General features: G+C 41.4%; 1 protein-coding gene and 1 long non-coding RNA gene across 4 annotated transcripts in view; one reads left to right on the top strand and one right to left on the bottom strand.

The window, feature by feature from the left end:
• The window catches only part of LOC132538615 (uncharacterized), a 720,469-nt gene that overhangs the window by 48,412 nt on the left and 656,189 nt on the right, over positions 1–15,868 (top strand). The gene's annotated exons all lie outside the window — the stretch shown is intronic.
• The window catches only part of PTPRQ (protein tyrosine phosphatase receptor type Q), a 257,933-nt gene that overhangs the window by 5,732 nt on the left and 236,333 nt on the right, over positions 1–15,868 (bottom strand). For both annotated transcript variants that reach the window (XM_060191363.1, XM_060191364.1), the window contains exons 40-43: positions 13,799–13,933; positions 13,491–13,616; positions 12,257–12,405; positions 4,373–4,508 (exon numbers count right to left, since the gene is read on the bottom strand). In XM_060191363.1, coding sequence (XP_060047346.1) covers positions 4,373–4,508; positions 12,257–12,405; positions 13,491–13,616; positions 13,799–13,933 — 546 coding nt within the window. The remainder of the gene's footprint in view (positions 1–4,372; positions 4,509–12,256; positions 12,406–13,490; positions 13,617–13,798; positions 13,934–15,868) is intronic.

Raw genomic sequence — 15,868 nt, 5'->3', positions numbered from 1 at the left:
AGAATTCTTTCGGGGAGTTGGGTGGTAATGCAGTGAGTTAAGTGCATGTGGCATGAAGCGCAAGGACCAGTGTAAGGATCCCAGTTCGAGCCCCCGGCTCCCCACCTGCAGGGGAGTCGCTTCACAGGCGGTGAAGCAGGTGTGCAGGTGTCTATCTTTCTCTCCCCCTCTCTCTCTGTCTTCCCCTCCTCTCTCCATTTCTCTCTGTCCTATCCAAGGACAGCAACAACAACAACAATAATAATAACAATAATGATAAAACAACAAGGGCAACAAAAGGGGAAAAAATGGTCTCCAGGAGCAGTGGATTCGTGGTGCAGGCACCTAGCCCCGGCAATAACCCTGGAGGCAGAAAGAAAGAAAGGAAGAAAGGGAGAAAGAAAGAAAGAATTCTTTCAGAAAAATCTGTCATATCCCTTGGGGCTGCCAGAAGCTTCTTATTTTGTTTGTTTTGAATTGTGTGTCTCTGTGAGAGGGATGCCAGACATTGCTGAGCACATAGACAGTGGTAAGGCTTGAACCCAGGGCCACGTGCTCTGCCGTGGACTTACTTCCCTGGGCCTGCTATGCAGCTCTTTTTCCTCTTTGCTGGGTCTGAGCCATGCCACTCATGTACTTAAGAGTGCTGATACTTTGCTGAAGTTTCTACTGCCATCTCCCTGGACTCCAGTATTAGGTGCTGAGTCATGAGCTTTCTTCATGGAAACTGGACTTACTCCCAAGGAAGAAAAATAAGAATCCACTCTTGTGCAAGCAGTGCTGGTTTGTAAGACCTGGAGAGCCAAGCTGTGATCACTTATTTTCCTTTTTCTTTTTTTGAATCACAGGGAGGGAAAGAGTGTTAACTCAAGGGAGTAAAGGGGTTAAAGAGATTTGCAATCAGCTGTAGATATTCACTACATGTGATTATTTTAGGTACTTTGTTATTTTAAACTGAAAGCAAATATATGAAAAATATAACTTAGCAGGGAGTAGGGCGGTAGCGCAGTGGGTTAAACGCACATGGCGCAAAGTGCAAGGACTGGCTCCCCACCTGCAGGGGAGTCACTAAGCGATAAAGCAGGTCTGCAGGTGTCTATCTTTCTCTCCCCCTCTCTGTCTTCCCCTCCTCTCTTCATTTCTCTCTGTCCTATCCAACAACAATGACATCAATAACAACAATAATAACTACAACAATAAAACAACAAGGACAACAAAAGGGAATAAATAAATAAATAAAAAGAAAAATATAACTTAGCTGTTTTACAGAGGGGAAAAATTCAGAGAGATTAATTAGATAAAGTCAAACAATCATCATTTAGCAAAAACTATACTGAATTTAATGTGCCTTTCTTCCCTACCCAATAAAAACATTTTACTCTCTGGGGCCAGACAGTGGTGCACCTGGCTAAACGCACACATTACAGCAGGTAAGGACCCAGGTTTGAACCCCCAGTCCCCACTTGCAGGGGGAAGCTTCATAAGTAGTGAATCAGGGCTGCAAGTGTCTCTCTGTCTTTCTCCCTCTCTATCTACCCCACCCCTCTTAATTTCTCTCTGTCTCTATCCAATAAATAAATAAAATATTAAAAAAGAACACTTTACTTTGACAGTGTAAATACACATAATGCATGAACTTCAGGATATTTATTGAGAACTAATTCTGTGGAGATGCTAAGAGACATTCCTGAATGGATTCTTCATAAAGTTCTGCTCTACAAAATTGTAGAACATATCAAAAACCACATTGAACTTGTAATATTCAAAGATGGACTCTTTCCCTTTCCCTCTCAATTTCTCTCTGTCTCTAGCCAATAAATAAAGTGTTAAAAAACCAGATTAAGGGAGTCGGGCGGTGGCGCAGTGGGTTAAGCGCACGTGGCGCAAAGCGCAGGGACCGGCGTAAGGATCCCGGTTCTAGCCCCCGGCTCCCCAACTGCAGGGGAGTCGCTTCACGGGCGGTGAAGCAAGTCTGCAGGTGTCTATCTTTCTCTCCCCCTCTCTGTCTTCCCCTCCTCTCTCCATTTCTCTCTGTCCTATCCAACAACAAAGCAACGTCAACAATGGCAATAATAACCGCAATGAGTCTGCAACAACTAGGGCAACAAAAAGGGGGAAAAAATGGCCTCCAGGAGCGGTGGATTCACGGTGCAGGCACCGAGCCCAGCAATAACCCTGGAGGAAAAAAAAAAACAAACCAGATTAACTCTAAAGTGGTATAAAAAGGCAACATACTAGATAATCTCAATCAATACATTATAAAGGTAAGAATAGAGATTATCAGTGGATATGTGTGCACTCAAGGATATGGGAAATCACTTTAGTTTCTTGGTTATCCATTGTCATTATTGTCATTTCTGCCAGCAGGGTTACCTCTGGGACCTGGAGCCTGTACTATGAATCCACTGCTTCTTGCAGTAAGCCCCCCTTCCCCCCTCTATTTTCTTTTTATTTGACAGAACAGAGAGAAATTGAGAGCAGAAGGGAAATAGAGACAGAAAGAGGAAGAGAGACAACTGCAGCCCTGCTTCATTGCTTGTGAAGCTTGCTCCCTGCAGGTGTGGGAGCTGGGGCTCAAACCCTGGTCTTTGCACATGGTGATATATAAGCTTAACCAGGTGTACCACCACCTAGCCCCCTCTTGTTTACCCTTATTGTTAACCAAAACCAAGAAATAATTGGGCCGACATTGTAGCCCTTCACGAGACCCCTGAATCAGGACCAGCTACATTATTTGTGGGGCCCACTACAAAATGAAAATATTCCTCAGAAACAGTGAAAGATTTCCATAGCAGTGACAGCAAGCATTCCAAGTGTACAGCCTCTGTGAATACGGGAACCTGTGAGAACATAGAAGCTGCAACTCATGCAGTCCAGTCCCAGGCCCAAGTCATATCCCATTTCTGAAGTGTCCGGAGATAAACATGAGACTTGATTCTTCTGTCACTTTCATTGTGGAAAGGAAGGCATATGCAACACCCTTCCTGTCTTTCCTTCTTCTTCTTCTTCTTTTTTTTTTTTTATAATTTTTTATTGAGAATCTACTTTCTTTTTTTTTTGACATGATTGTTTAAATATTTATTTATTTATTTTCCCTTTTGTTGCCCTTGTTGGATAGGACAGAGAGAAATGGAGAGAGAAGAGGAAGATAGAAGGGGAGAGAAAGACAGACACCTGCAGACCTGCTTCACTGCCTGTGAAATGACTCCCTTGCAGGTGGGGAGCCGGGGCTCGAACTGGGATTCTTCCACTGGTCCTTGCGCTCTGCACCACCTGCGCTTAACCCCCTGCGCTACCACCAGACTCCCTCTGTCTTTTCTTCTTACGACTTAAGAAGACTTAAGGAGATGCTTACTACGAGGCTGTGGATTGAATACAATGTTTATCATGCAATTCTCAATGAGTGATAGGAAAATTACAGGGCTGATTCTTTGTAGCCCTAGAAAACTTTGTACTGTGAGAAACAAACAAAGACAACATAATCAGATTTGACAAAGTCAGATGGCTTTCAAAAACGCATCATTGCTCTAAAATATGCATTTAAAATTATGAATGATGTTACAGGGGCCAGGTGGTGGCGCACTTGGTTGAGCACACTTGTTACAATGCACAAGGGCCAGAGTTCAAGCCCCCATACCCCACGGGGAAAGCTTTTTGAGTAGAGGAGCAGAGCTGCAGGTGTCTCTCTGTCTCTCTCCCTCTCAATCTCCTCCTTCTCTCTTGATTTCTGGCTGTGCCTATCCAATAAATAAATAAAGATAAGATTCTTTTTTCTAAAAAAAAAAAAAGATTACATTAAGTGTCTGTTTTGCCTTTGCTGAGTGCCTCATGACAGTAGGAGGCAATCCTAATTGGCTAGATTTTCAAAATATTGCGTATTTGATCTTTTCTCTTTTTATTTATTTTTTTATTATTTGTTATTGGATAGAGACAGAGAGAAATTGAGAGAGAAGGGGGAGATAGAGAGGAAGAGAGACAAAGAGACACCTGCAGACCTGCTTCACTGCCTGTGAGGTGACTCCACTGTAGGTGGGGAGCCAGGGCTAGAACTGGGATCCTTTATTATTATTTGTTATTGGATAGAGACAGAGAGAAATTGAGAGGGAAGGGGGAGATAGAGAGGAAGAGAGACAAAGAGACACCTGCAGACCTGCTTCACCGCCTGTGAAGCGACTCCACTGCAGGTGGGGAGCCGGGGGCTTGAACCTGGATCCTAACCGGACCTTGCACTTTGCGCCACGTGCACTCAACCCACCAAACTCCTCATCTTTTCTCTTTTTTTAGTTTCTTCATGAGTACAGTTTCAAACTCCTGTGGAAGTGGATCACTGCCTCTATATCCTCCCATGCAGACATTCCTGGAACTTGAGTACCACACGTGTTTAGACACTTACCAGGTTCTGGACCATACACATTCTTTCACTTCGCAGTTCAGCTACTAGTCCATAGATATCCACAAAATCGTGATGGTTGATATGCTGTGTTAGGTGGTCCAAAGCAATAAAAACCCCAGTCCTTCCAACGCCAGCACTGCAGGAGGAATGACGTCACGGGGGAATTAATATATATATATTTTTAAAAAAGTTTGGTATTATTGTTATTTATTGGATAGAGACAGCCTGAAATCTCGACTCAATTTCTGCCAAATAAAATATGAAAGGTCGGAGCAGCAGATCGCTTTCTCTCCTCTTCCCTCCTCTCCTCTCCTCTCCTCTCCTCTCCTCTCCTCTCCTCTCCTCTCCTCTCCTCTCCTCTCCGGATCAACTAGGAATACCAAAGGAGACCACCTGGGACTGAAACAAGACAGGACTAGAAGGACCACAGGAACCCACTAAATCACCGGTGAGTACAAACACGTGTGGCTGGAGAGAGGAGCCTAAGGAGAGATTAAGTGACTGCTAACAGTTCAGAAGTTTATCAATTGAGACATCACCTCCAGTCTGCTCCACCAACAAGGGGACAGCTTAAGGGAGGAGAGGACTCCCCAGAGAATCACCAAGTGCAACTCTGAGTCTCCATTGCTACTACCCTCAGAATCTGGAGCAGCGACAGGAAGGGACACCAGGGGACAGAGATCTAACCAGGAAACTCAGGAGAAGACCTGCACCTCGGTGCCATAGCTGAGGGGCTGTGAAAGTCTCTTTGCATAACCACTGGATTATCTCTGTCACACCCTGATTTATCTCTTGGTCAGGAGTCAGTGATTAAGCTAAGAAGCCTATTGACAGTTTAAAAGCCCTCAGGGTCACATAGCCTACATGGAAGAAAAAAAAAAAGAGGCGTTTAAACCACTTAGCTCCAACTCAGGGATTGAAACAACTGTTAATTACCACCACTGTAAACCCTTTAATTAACTTACTTAGACACAAGTCAATCCAGACAATAGTGATCAATAATTTGAAAAGTACTGATAAAGGGAACTCATAACATAATATATAAAATGGTTAAAACAACAAGAAAAAATATTGGAGAATCGAACCAGGACAAGAGTCCAGCTAAAAGTCCTCCAGAGGGTGAAGCACAAAATAATGAGTTCAACATCCAAACATTAGCTAAGGAAATAATAACAGGAGTGAGTAAAGAATTTGAAAAAATTGTAATCAGAAATACAGGAACAACAAATGAGAATATGGAAGAAAATACTAATTATCTCATGGTTATTAGAGAGCTGAAAGCTGAAATTTCTGAGCTAAGAATGCAACTAGCTGAACAAGCTAAAACAGTATCAGAGCAGGGCAACAAAATAGATGAACTCCAGAAAACAGTAGAGGGCAGAGAGAATAGAATCAATGAGGCTGAAGACAGAATTAGCAAGATTGAGGATGAATTAGAGACAACTAAAAAAGAAGTAAGAGATCTCAAAAAGAGATTAAAAGATGCTGAAAACAACAACAGAGACCTATGGGATGACTTCAAAAGAAACAATATACGCATTATTGGCATACCAGAGGAAGAAAGAGAAGAAGAGGAAGAAAGCATTTTCCAGGCCATAATAGCTGAAAACTTCCCTAATCTAGACAACATCAAAGACATAAAGATTCAAGAATCCCAGAGGGTCCCAAACAGAATTAACCCAGACTTAAAGACACCAAGACATATCATACTTAGAATGGAAAGGAATAAGGATAAAGAAAGGATCCTGAAGGATGCAAGAGAAAAACAAAGAATCACCTACAAAGGAAAACCCATAAGATTAGCAGCAGACTTCTCCATACAAACACTACAGGCCAGAAAAGAATGGCAAAATATCTATCGAGTGCTCAATGAGAAAGGCTTTCAGCCAAGAATACTAAATCCTGCTAGACTGTCATTCAGACTAGATGGAGGCATCAAAACCTTCTCAGACAAGCAACAGTTGAAGGAATCAACCATCACCAAGCCTGCCCTGAAAGAAGTTCTGAAAGGTCTCCTATAAACAGTCAGACCACCACAAATAGGCCATATATCAAAACACTCTAAAACCCTACAAGAATGGCGTTAAAATATCTTCAATCTTTGATATCAATAAATGTCAATGGCCTGAATTCACCTATTAAAAGACAGAGTAGGAAGATGGATCAGAAAACACAATCCAACAATATGTTGTCTACGGGAAACCCACCTAACTCAACAAGACAAACACAGACTTAAAGTGAAAAGGATGGAAAACTATCATACAAGCCAATGGCCCACAAAAAGGGGCAGGAACAGCTATTCTCATATCTGACATGATAGACTTGAAAATTGATAAGATTAAAAAAAGATAGGAATGGACACTACTTAATGCTCAGAGGATCAGTCAATCAATAGGACTTAACAATTATTAACATGTATGCACCCAATGAGAAGCCATCTAAATACATCAAACTTTTACTGAAAGAGGTACAGCAATATACTAACAGCAACACAATCATAGTAGGGGTCTTCAACACCCCACTATCTCAACTTGGCAGATCATCCAGGGAGAAAATCAATAAAGACATAAGGGAGCTAAATGAAGAGATAGATAAAATAGAACTATTGGACATTTTCAGAGTCATTCATCCCAAGAAACTGGAATACACATTTTACTCAAATCCACATGGGTCATTCTCAAGGATAGACCACATGTTAGGCCACAAAGACAGCATCAGCCAATTCAAGAGCATTGAAATCATCCCAAGCATCTTTTCAGACCACAGTGGAATTAAACTAACACTTAACAATCAACAAAAGATTAGTAATAGTCCCAAAATGTGGAAGCTCAACAGTATACTTCTTAACAACTTCTGGGTCAAAGAGGAAATCAAGGAAGACATCACAATGTTTCGAGAGTTCAATGAAAATGAAGACACAAGCTATCAAAATATTTGGGACACAGCTAAAGCAGTTCTAAGAGGGAAGTTCATAGCTATACAAGCACACATTAGGAAACAAGAAAAAGCACAAATAAACAGCCTGATTGCACATCTTAAAGACCTAGAAGAAGAACAACATAGGAACCCTAAAGCAACGAGAAGGTTAGAAATCACTAAAGTTAGGGCAGAAATAAATAACATTGAGAATAGGAAAACCATACAAAAGATCAACGAAAGTAAATGTTGGTTCTTCGAAAGAGTAAACAAAATGGACAAACTTTTAGCCAGACTCACAAAACAAAAAAGGGAGAAGACCCAAATAAATTGGATAGTAAATGAAAGAGGAGATATCACAACAGACACTGCAGAAATTCAACATATCATGCAAGGCTTCTATATGCCACCAAGCTAGAGAACCTGGAAGAAATGGACGATTTCCTAGATACCTACCAACTTCCAAAACTAAGTAAAGAGGAAGTGGATAACATGAACAGGCCCATCACAGCTAATGAAATTGAAACAGTTATCAAAACTCTCCCCCAAAATAAAAGTCCTGGACCAGATGGTTTTACAAATGAATTCTACAAAACCTTCAAAGAAGAACTAATACGTCTACTTTTAAAAGTCTTCCAGAAGATTGAAGACACTGGAATACTCCCTGCCAGCTTCTATGAAGCCAACATCACCCTGATACCAAAAGCAGACAGGGACACAACCAAAAAAGAAAACTACAGACCAATATCTCTGATGAACATAGATGCGAAAATATTGAACAAAATTCTAGCCAACCGGATACAGCAGTATATCAAAAAGATTGTTCATCATGACCAAGTGGGGTTTATCCCAGGCATGCAAGGTTGGTTTAATATATGTAAATCAATCAATGTGATCCACCACATGAACAAAAGCAAGACCAAAAACCACATGGTCATATCAATAGGTGCAGAGAAAGCCTTTGACAAAATACAACATCCCCTTATGATCAAAACACTACAAAAAATGGGAATAGATGGAAAATTCCTGAAGATAGTGGAGTCTATATATAGCAAACCTACAGCCAACATCATACTCAATGGTGAAAAACTGGAAGCATTTCCACTCAGATCAGGTACTAGACAGGGCTGCCCACTATCACCATTACTATTCAACATAGTGTTGGAAGTTCTTGCCGTAGCAATCAGGCAGGAGCAAGGAATTCAAGGGATACAGATTGGAAGAGAAGAAGTCAAACTCTCCTTATTTGCAGATGACATGATAGTATACACAGAAAAACCTAAGGAATCCAACAAGAAGCTTTTGGGCTCTCCTCAATCGCTATTGAACAGGCCATGGCCAGTGCACTGCTATGTTCCATCGCTGGGGAGCCAGAGACGACCCGGACTGCCCCTGCGGCTACAGACAGACTATGACCCACATAGTCAATGAGTGCCACCTTTCCAGATTCAAAGGAGGTCTCGAAACTTTACATCAGGCTCAACCTGATGCTGTTGACTGGCTACGGAAGAAGGGCAAACACTAGAAGAAGATCAGGCAATACAGTAAGGTGTCAGGCTATAAAATTAACATTCAAACGTCAGTGGCATTCCTCTATGCAAACACTAAGTTAGAAGAAATTGAAATCCAGAAATCAATTCCTTTTACTATAGCAACAAAAACAATAAAATATCTAGGAGTAAATCTAACCAAGGAAGTGAAAGACTTGTATACTGAAAATTATGAGTCACTACTCAAAGAAATTAAAAAAGACACAAAGAAGTGGAAAGATATTCCATGTTCATGGGTTGGAAGAATTAACATCATCAAAATGAATATAATACCCAGAGCCATCTACAAATTTAATGCTATCCCCATCAAGATCCCAAGCACATATTTTAGGAGAATAAAAAAAAATGCTACAAATGTTTATCTGGAACCAGAAAAGACCTAGAATTGCCAAAACAATCTTGAGAAAAAAAGAACAGAACCGGAGGCATCACACTCCCAGATCTCAAACTGTATTATACGGCCATTGTCATCAAAACTGCTTGGTAGTGGAACATGAATAGACACACTGACCAGTGGAATAGAATTGAGAGCCCAGAAATGAGGCCCCACACCTATGGACATCTAATCTTTAACAAAGGGGCCCAGACTATTACATGGGGAAAGCAGAGTCTCTTCAACAAATGGTGTTGGAAACAATGGGTTGAAACATGCAGAAGAATGAAACTGAATCACTGTATTTCACCAAATACAAAAGTAAATTCCAAGTGGATCAAGGACTTGGATGTTAGACCACAAACTATCAGATACTTAGAGGAAAATATTGGCAGAACTCTTTTCCGCATAAATTTTAAAGACATTTTCAGTGAAACGAATCCAATTACAAAGAAGACTAAGGCAAGTATAAACCTACGGCACTACATCAAATTGAAAAGCTTCTTCCCAGCAAAAGAAACCACTACCCAAACCAAGAGACCCCTCACAGAATGGGAGAAGATCTTTACATGCCATACATCAGATAAGAGTTTAATAACCAACATATATAAAGAGCTTGCCAGACTCAACAAGACAACAAATAACCGCATTCAAAAATGGGGGGAGGACTTGGACAGAATATTCACCACAGAAGAGACCCAAAAGGCCGAGAAACACATGAAAAAATGCTCCAAGTCTCTGATTGTCAGAGAAATGCAAATCAAGACAACAATGAGATATCACTTCACTCCTGTGAGAATGTCATACATCAGAAAAGGTAACAGCAGCAAATGCTGGAGAGGGTGTGGGGTCAAAGGAATCCTCCTGCACTGCTGGTGGGAATGTAAATTGGTCCAACCTCTGTGGAGAACAGTCTGGAGAACTCTCAGAAGGCTAGAAATGGACCTACCCTATGATCCTGCAATTGCTCTCCTGGGGATATATCCTAAGGAACCCAACACATCCATCCAAAAAGATCTGTGTTCACATATGTTCATGGCAGCACAATTTGTAATAGCCCAAACCTGGAAGCAATCCTGGTGTCCAACAACAGATGAGTGGCTGAGCAAGTTGTGGTATATATACACAATGGAATACTAACTACTCAGCTGTAAAAAATGGTGACTTAACCGTTTTCAGCCGATCTTGTATGGACCTTGAAAAATTCATGTTGAGTGAAATTAGTCAGATACAGAAGGATGAATATGGGATGATCTCATTCTCAGGCAGAAGTTGAAAAACAAGATCAGAAAAGAAAACACAAGTAGAACCTGAAATGGAATTGGCGTATTGCACCAAAGTAAAAGACTGTGGGGTGGGTGGGTGGGGAGAATACAGATCCATGAAGGATGATAAATGACATAGTGGAGGTTGTATTGTTAAATGGGAAACTGGGGAATGTTATGCATGTACAAACTATTGTATTTTCTGTTGAATGTAAAACATTAATTCCTCAATAAAGAAATAAAAAAATATGAAAGGTCATCAGGAAAAGTTGGATTTTTCATGTAGGCACTAACTCCAGCAATAAGAAAAATAAAATGTGTGTGTGTGTGTGTGTGTGTGTGTGTGTGTGTGTGTGTGGCTCACCTTGTTAAGCATATCTGTTGTAATGTGCAAGGACCTAGATTAATGCCCCTGTCCCCACTTGTAGGGGGAAAGCTTCATGAGTGGTGAAACAAGTCTTCAGATCTGTTTCCCTTTCTTTCTTTTTTTCTTTTTTTATTTAAAGACTTTATTTATTTATTTATTAATGAGAAAGATAGGAGGAGAGAGAAAAAACCAGACAGCACTCTGGCACATGTGCTGCCAGGGATCGAACTCAGGACCTCATGCTTGAGAGTCCAAAGCTTTATCACTCCCAGCCTACCTCTCTCTCTCTTAAGGCATTGCAAATAGACTCTTTTTTTATTTATTATTAACTTTATTTACTGGATAGAGACAGCCAGAAATTGAGAGGGAAGGGAGAGATAGAGAACAGAGACAGAGAGACACCTGCAGTCCTGCTTCACCACTTTCCCTGTGCTGGCAGGGACTGGGGGCTCAAACCCGGGCCCTTGTGCACTGTAACATGTGTGCTCAACCAGATGTGCCACCACCCAGCCCGTTTCTTTCCCTCTCTACCTACCTTTCTTCTCAATTTCTCTCCGTCTCTATCCAATAATAAATAAATAATAACATTTTTAAAAAAAGCCTGTAAAATGTATAATCTAGTCAAGGTTTTAGAAAAATCCCTTAACAAACAAAAACATGTACACATTCGCCTTGAAATACATTCCCCGTGCATTTAAATTCTGTCATCTAACCTTTCTCCAAAGCCATATCCTGGTTTGTTATAACTAGTTACATACCTGAAGACTGAAAGCTGGAATGAATCTATATTAACGTCTGCCAACAAATAATCAGGTGTCTTTGTCCCCTCCTCTCTGTCTTCCCCTCCTCTCTCCATTTCTCTTTGTCCTATCCAACAACAATAATAGCTATGACAACAGTAAGAACTACAACAAGGACAACAAGGGCAACAAAATGGGAAAAACAGCCTCCAGGAGCAATGGATTCGTGGTGCAGGCACCCAGCCCCACCTTGGAGGCAAAAAAAAAAAAAATCGCTTCTGATGTCAATCCCCAGGTTCAATCCCCAGGACCACAATAAGCCAGAGCTGAGTGATAGTGCTCTTGTTAAGAAAAAAAAAAAAGGAGTTGGGCTGTAGCGCAGCAGGTTAAGTGCAGGTGGTGCAAAGCACAAGGACCGGCCTAAGGATCCCAGTTCAAGCCCCTGGTTCCCCACCTGCAGGGGAGTCACTTCACAGGTGGTGAAGCAGGTCTGCAGGTGTCTATCTTTCTTTCCCCCTGTCTGTCTTCCCCTCCTCTCTCCATTTCTCTCTGTCTTATCCAACAACAATGACATCAACAACAATAATAACTACAACAATAAAACAAGGGCAACAAAAGGAAATAAATAAATATAAAAAAAAGAAAAAAAAGCTAAATTGAAAGTACCACTTACCTGCAGTGAACAATCATAGGTGTGGTGTCATGAGCTCTACTAGCTCGAACCAGCTTCACAAAGTGAACTAGTGGGGTACTGTTTTCAGGAACCCCATGCTCTGGCCAAGCAGTGAAGTTACACTGTCGAACCGTCATGCAATCCCCATGCTAGATAAAAATGACACGTTCAAGAAAAACAGTAAAATGTAGGTTGGAGACAGCTGACACCGCAGTTTTTCAAGGTTACCTTTTTATAGTGACAATTTACTGAACTGCTGCTGTTTTTTATGGTTCTCCGTGAGAAGTCCTTAATGACTGGCAGATAAAATTGCCGTGCAGTACAAACAGAAACAGTAAGAAAGCTTGGAAACATACTATACTCCATAGAATTTCTATTAAATGTTACCTAACATAACTCTAGGACAGTAGACTAGAGTAATTTGGACTGAAAACTGCAATTCACCAGTTACTCAAAACCCATGAGTATTTGCTGATGTTAGAAAGTAGAAAGACAGGAGTCAGGCGGTAGTGCAGCGGGTTAAGTGCACATGGACTGAAGCTCAAGAACAGGTGTAATGATACTGGTTCGAGCCCTCAGCTCCCCACCTGCAGCAGGGGGTTGCTTCACAGGCGGTGAAGCAGGTCTGCAGGTGTCTGTCTTTCTCTCCCCCTCTCTGTCTTCCCCTCCTCTTGCCATTTCTTTCTGTCCTATCCAACAACAGCAACATCAATAACAACAACAATAATAACTACAGCAACAATAAAGACCAACAAGGGCAACAAAAGGGAAAATAAATAAATATATAAAAAAGAAAGCATAAAGACCTATTCCTTTGTGTATAGGCACTTATGTCCACTTATGAGATGGCAGAATTGCATGCTGTTTTCTCTGAATTAATTTGGGGTTAAACAATAAAGCAGACTACTAGAATGTAGAAACTCACAGATGGGGAGGGAAATTCCTGTTGAGGTCAAGCATTTCATTTCTTCATTAAATAAAACAAACAAACAAACAAAAAATAGTGCTCTTGTTGTTTTCTTTTTGGGTCCCTCAGCTCACCTAAGATTTTGATGTTTGTTGATTAACACAAACTTAAAAAATTCAGACGCCAATTCCAAATGTCCATGGATAAAATAAAAGGAAACCACCGCTGAGTATGGCTGCAAGGTCTAGTTCTAGAAACGGATTTTGCTTTAGGCCATATTTTTTATCTTATTTGGCTACCCTCTACCCTCCCCCCCTTTTTTCTTACCCGTTCAATTTTCAGATCTCTGATGATCCAATCTATTTGAACATCCTCCATTAGTTTTGTAATCACTATATCTCCAAAGACAGTAACGGGTTTGTTGTCTTCTGGCCAATACTGATGACATCTGATCTGTATTCAGAGAAAATTACCAGCCATTAGAAACTTTGATATATATATATATATATATATATATATCACAATTATTGTTAGTTGGTTAGAAATGCGTTAATAGCTGTCCAAATTCTTCATGCCACACCATATTAACATGATGGCAAAATGATACTTTGTGAAAAGGTTTTCAGATGGCTTACCCGTCCTTTCTCAAAACAGTGTGTTAACATTACTAATGTCTTTGCTCTAGTCTCCCACACCATTCTCCAAAAATCCCCAACGGTTCCTGGCAATGGACCTTGGGTAGCGATGAATTCATTTGGACACAAGTAGCCCTAAGAGGATATAAACACAACACTTTGTCAGCACTCACACACATATGTATTTACACACATACATTGTATTTTAAGCAATACATGAAACATACACACAAGGAAAAGTGACCTCATATTTCAAAATATTATACGTTTAATGTCAAATAGTATTAGATATTTGAAATTCACAATGCCTTCGATTTAACCTCACAATGAAATGTATTTTTTCAATTCCACACTAAGGTCTACATAAAAATAACAATCCTGACTGTTCTCAGATGCTCACTTTATGGCAAACATCTTATGGCTAATATTATATTAAAATTATACATAGAAAAACCTGTAAATATAAGTGCTTTTGTTACCCCCTTTTTTTTAACAGGTGAAAATAATGAAGACTAGAAACGTGAATTTGCTCAAGTTCTTACAGCTGGGTATGTCCCTTAACCTTTGAGTGCACAGATCCCAGTGACCATTTTCCCCTCCTTTCTTTTTTATTAGATAGGATACAGTGAAATTGGGGTGGGGGGTTAGAGAGGGAGAGAGGAAGAGACACCTTCGCTGCTTGTGAAGCTTCCCTACTTGTGAAGCTTCCCCCTGCAGGTGGAGGCTCGAACCTGGGACCTTATGCACTTAAGGTGTGCTAAAGTTTGTGTATCACTGCCCCCTGTCTCACTGATGACTCTGGTCTGCACTTTTCCAGCATCAAAATCATCCCTCAGAATACACTCTTGTTCTCTCCTTCTTCTTCCTTAGAATTTAGGTTTTTTTTTTCTTTTCTTCTTTTTTGCTTTTTCAACTGAACACTATTTTTTTTTGCCTCCAGGGTTATTGCCAGGGTTCGGTGCCTGCACCACGAATCCACTGCTCCTGGAGGCCATTTTCTTCCTTTTGTTACCCTGGTTGTTTACCATTGTTGTGGTTATTATTATCTTTGTTATTGATGTTGTCATTGTTGGATAGGATAGAGAGAAATGGAGAGAGGAGGGGAAGACAGAGAGGGGGAGAGAAAGACAGACACCTGCAGACCTGCTTCACCACCTGTGAAGCGACTCTCCTGCAGGTAGGGAGCCAGGGGCTGGAACAGGGATCCTTCTGCCTGTCCTTGTGCTTCAGGCCATATGCACTTAAGCCGCTGCGCTACTGCCCAACCCCACTGAACACTAATTCATCTCCCTCACCTCTCTTTATTATTCTTCTTCCTTCTAAAGTAAGCAGAGTTAGAGAAGCAATTTGTGGATGGCTCCTGACTTTTCTTTATGGGACAGTGTTTGTGAGCTTTCAGATGGAGATTCTGTGGGACAAAAGTGGAGGCGTGGGTGAGTCAGGGGGACACTAGGGGTGTCAGACAGTCTTTTGTGAAGTGTGGACTGAATGGATTTAGAGATGGAGAAAGGAAGTCTACTACAGCACCTTAACTGTCTTTTCCCACTTGCCCCTGGCCTTCCAACAAAGGAGATTTCCCTGAAAACGATGAGCAATGTGCTAAAACCCACCTTCCTGCCAAGTGCTCTCCCTCTGGACCCACTAACCAAGCCGCTCAGAAGTGACTCTGCGGAGCTGGGTGGAGACGCACCTGGCTGAGCGCACAGGGTACAGTGTTCAAGGACCCAGGTTCAAGCCCACAGTCTCCATCTGTAGGGGGAAAGCTTCGCGAGTGGTGAAGCAGGGCTGCAGGTGTCTGTCTTCTTTTTCTCCCTCAGTATCTCCCCATTTCTCCTGGTTTCTGGCTGTCTATCCAATAAATAAATAAAGATAATAAAAATAAATTAAAAAAGAAGTCCCGGGAGTCCGGCGGTGGCGCAGCGGGCTAAGCACACGTGGCCCAAAGCACAAGGACCGTCATAAGGATCCCGGTTTGAGCCCCCGGCTCCCCAGCTGCAGGGGAGTCGCTTCACAGGCGGTGAAGCAAGTCTGCAGGTGTCTATCTTTCTCCCCTCCTCTCTGTCTTCCCTT

The sequence above is a fragment of the Erinaceus europaeus genome, chromosome 5 (assembly GCF_950295315.1).
Source record: "Erinaceus europaeus chromosome 5, mEriEur2.1, whole genome shotgun sequence".
Lineage (NCBI taxonomy): Eukaryota > Metazoa > Chordata > Mammalia > Eulipotyphla > Erinaceidae > Erinaceus > Erinaceus europaeus.
This window is presented reverse-complemented; position numbering and strand designations above follow the sequence as displayed.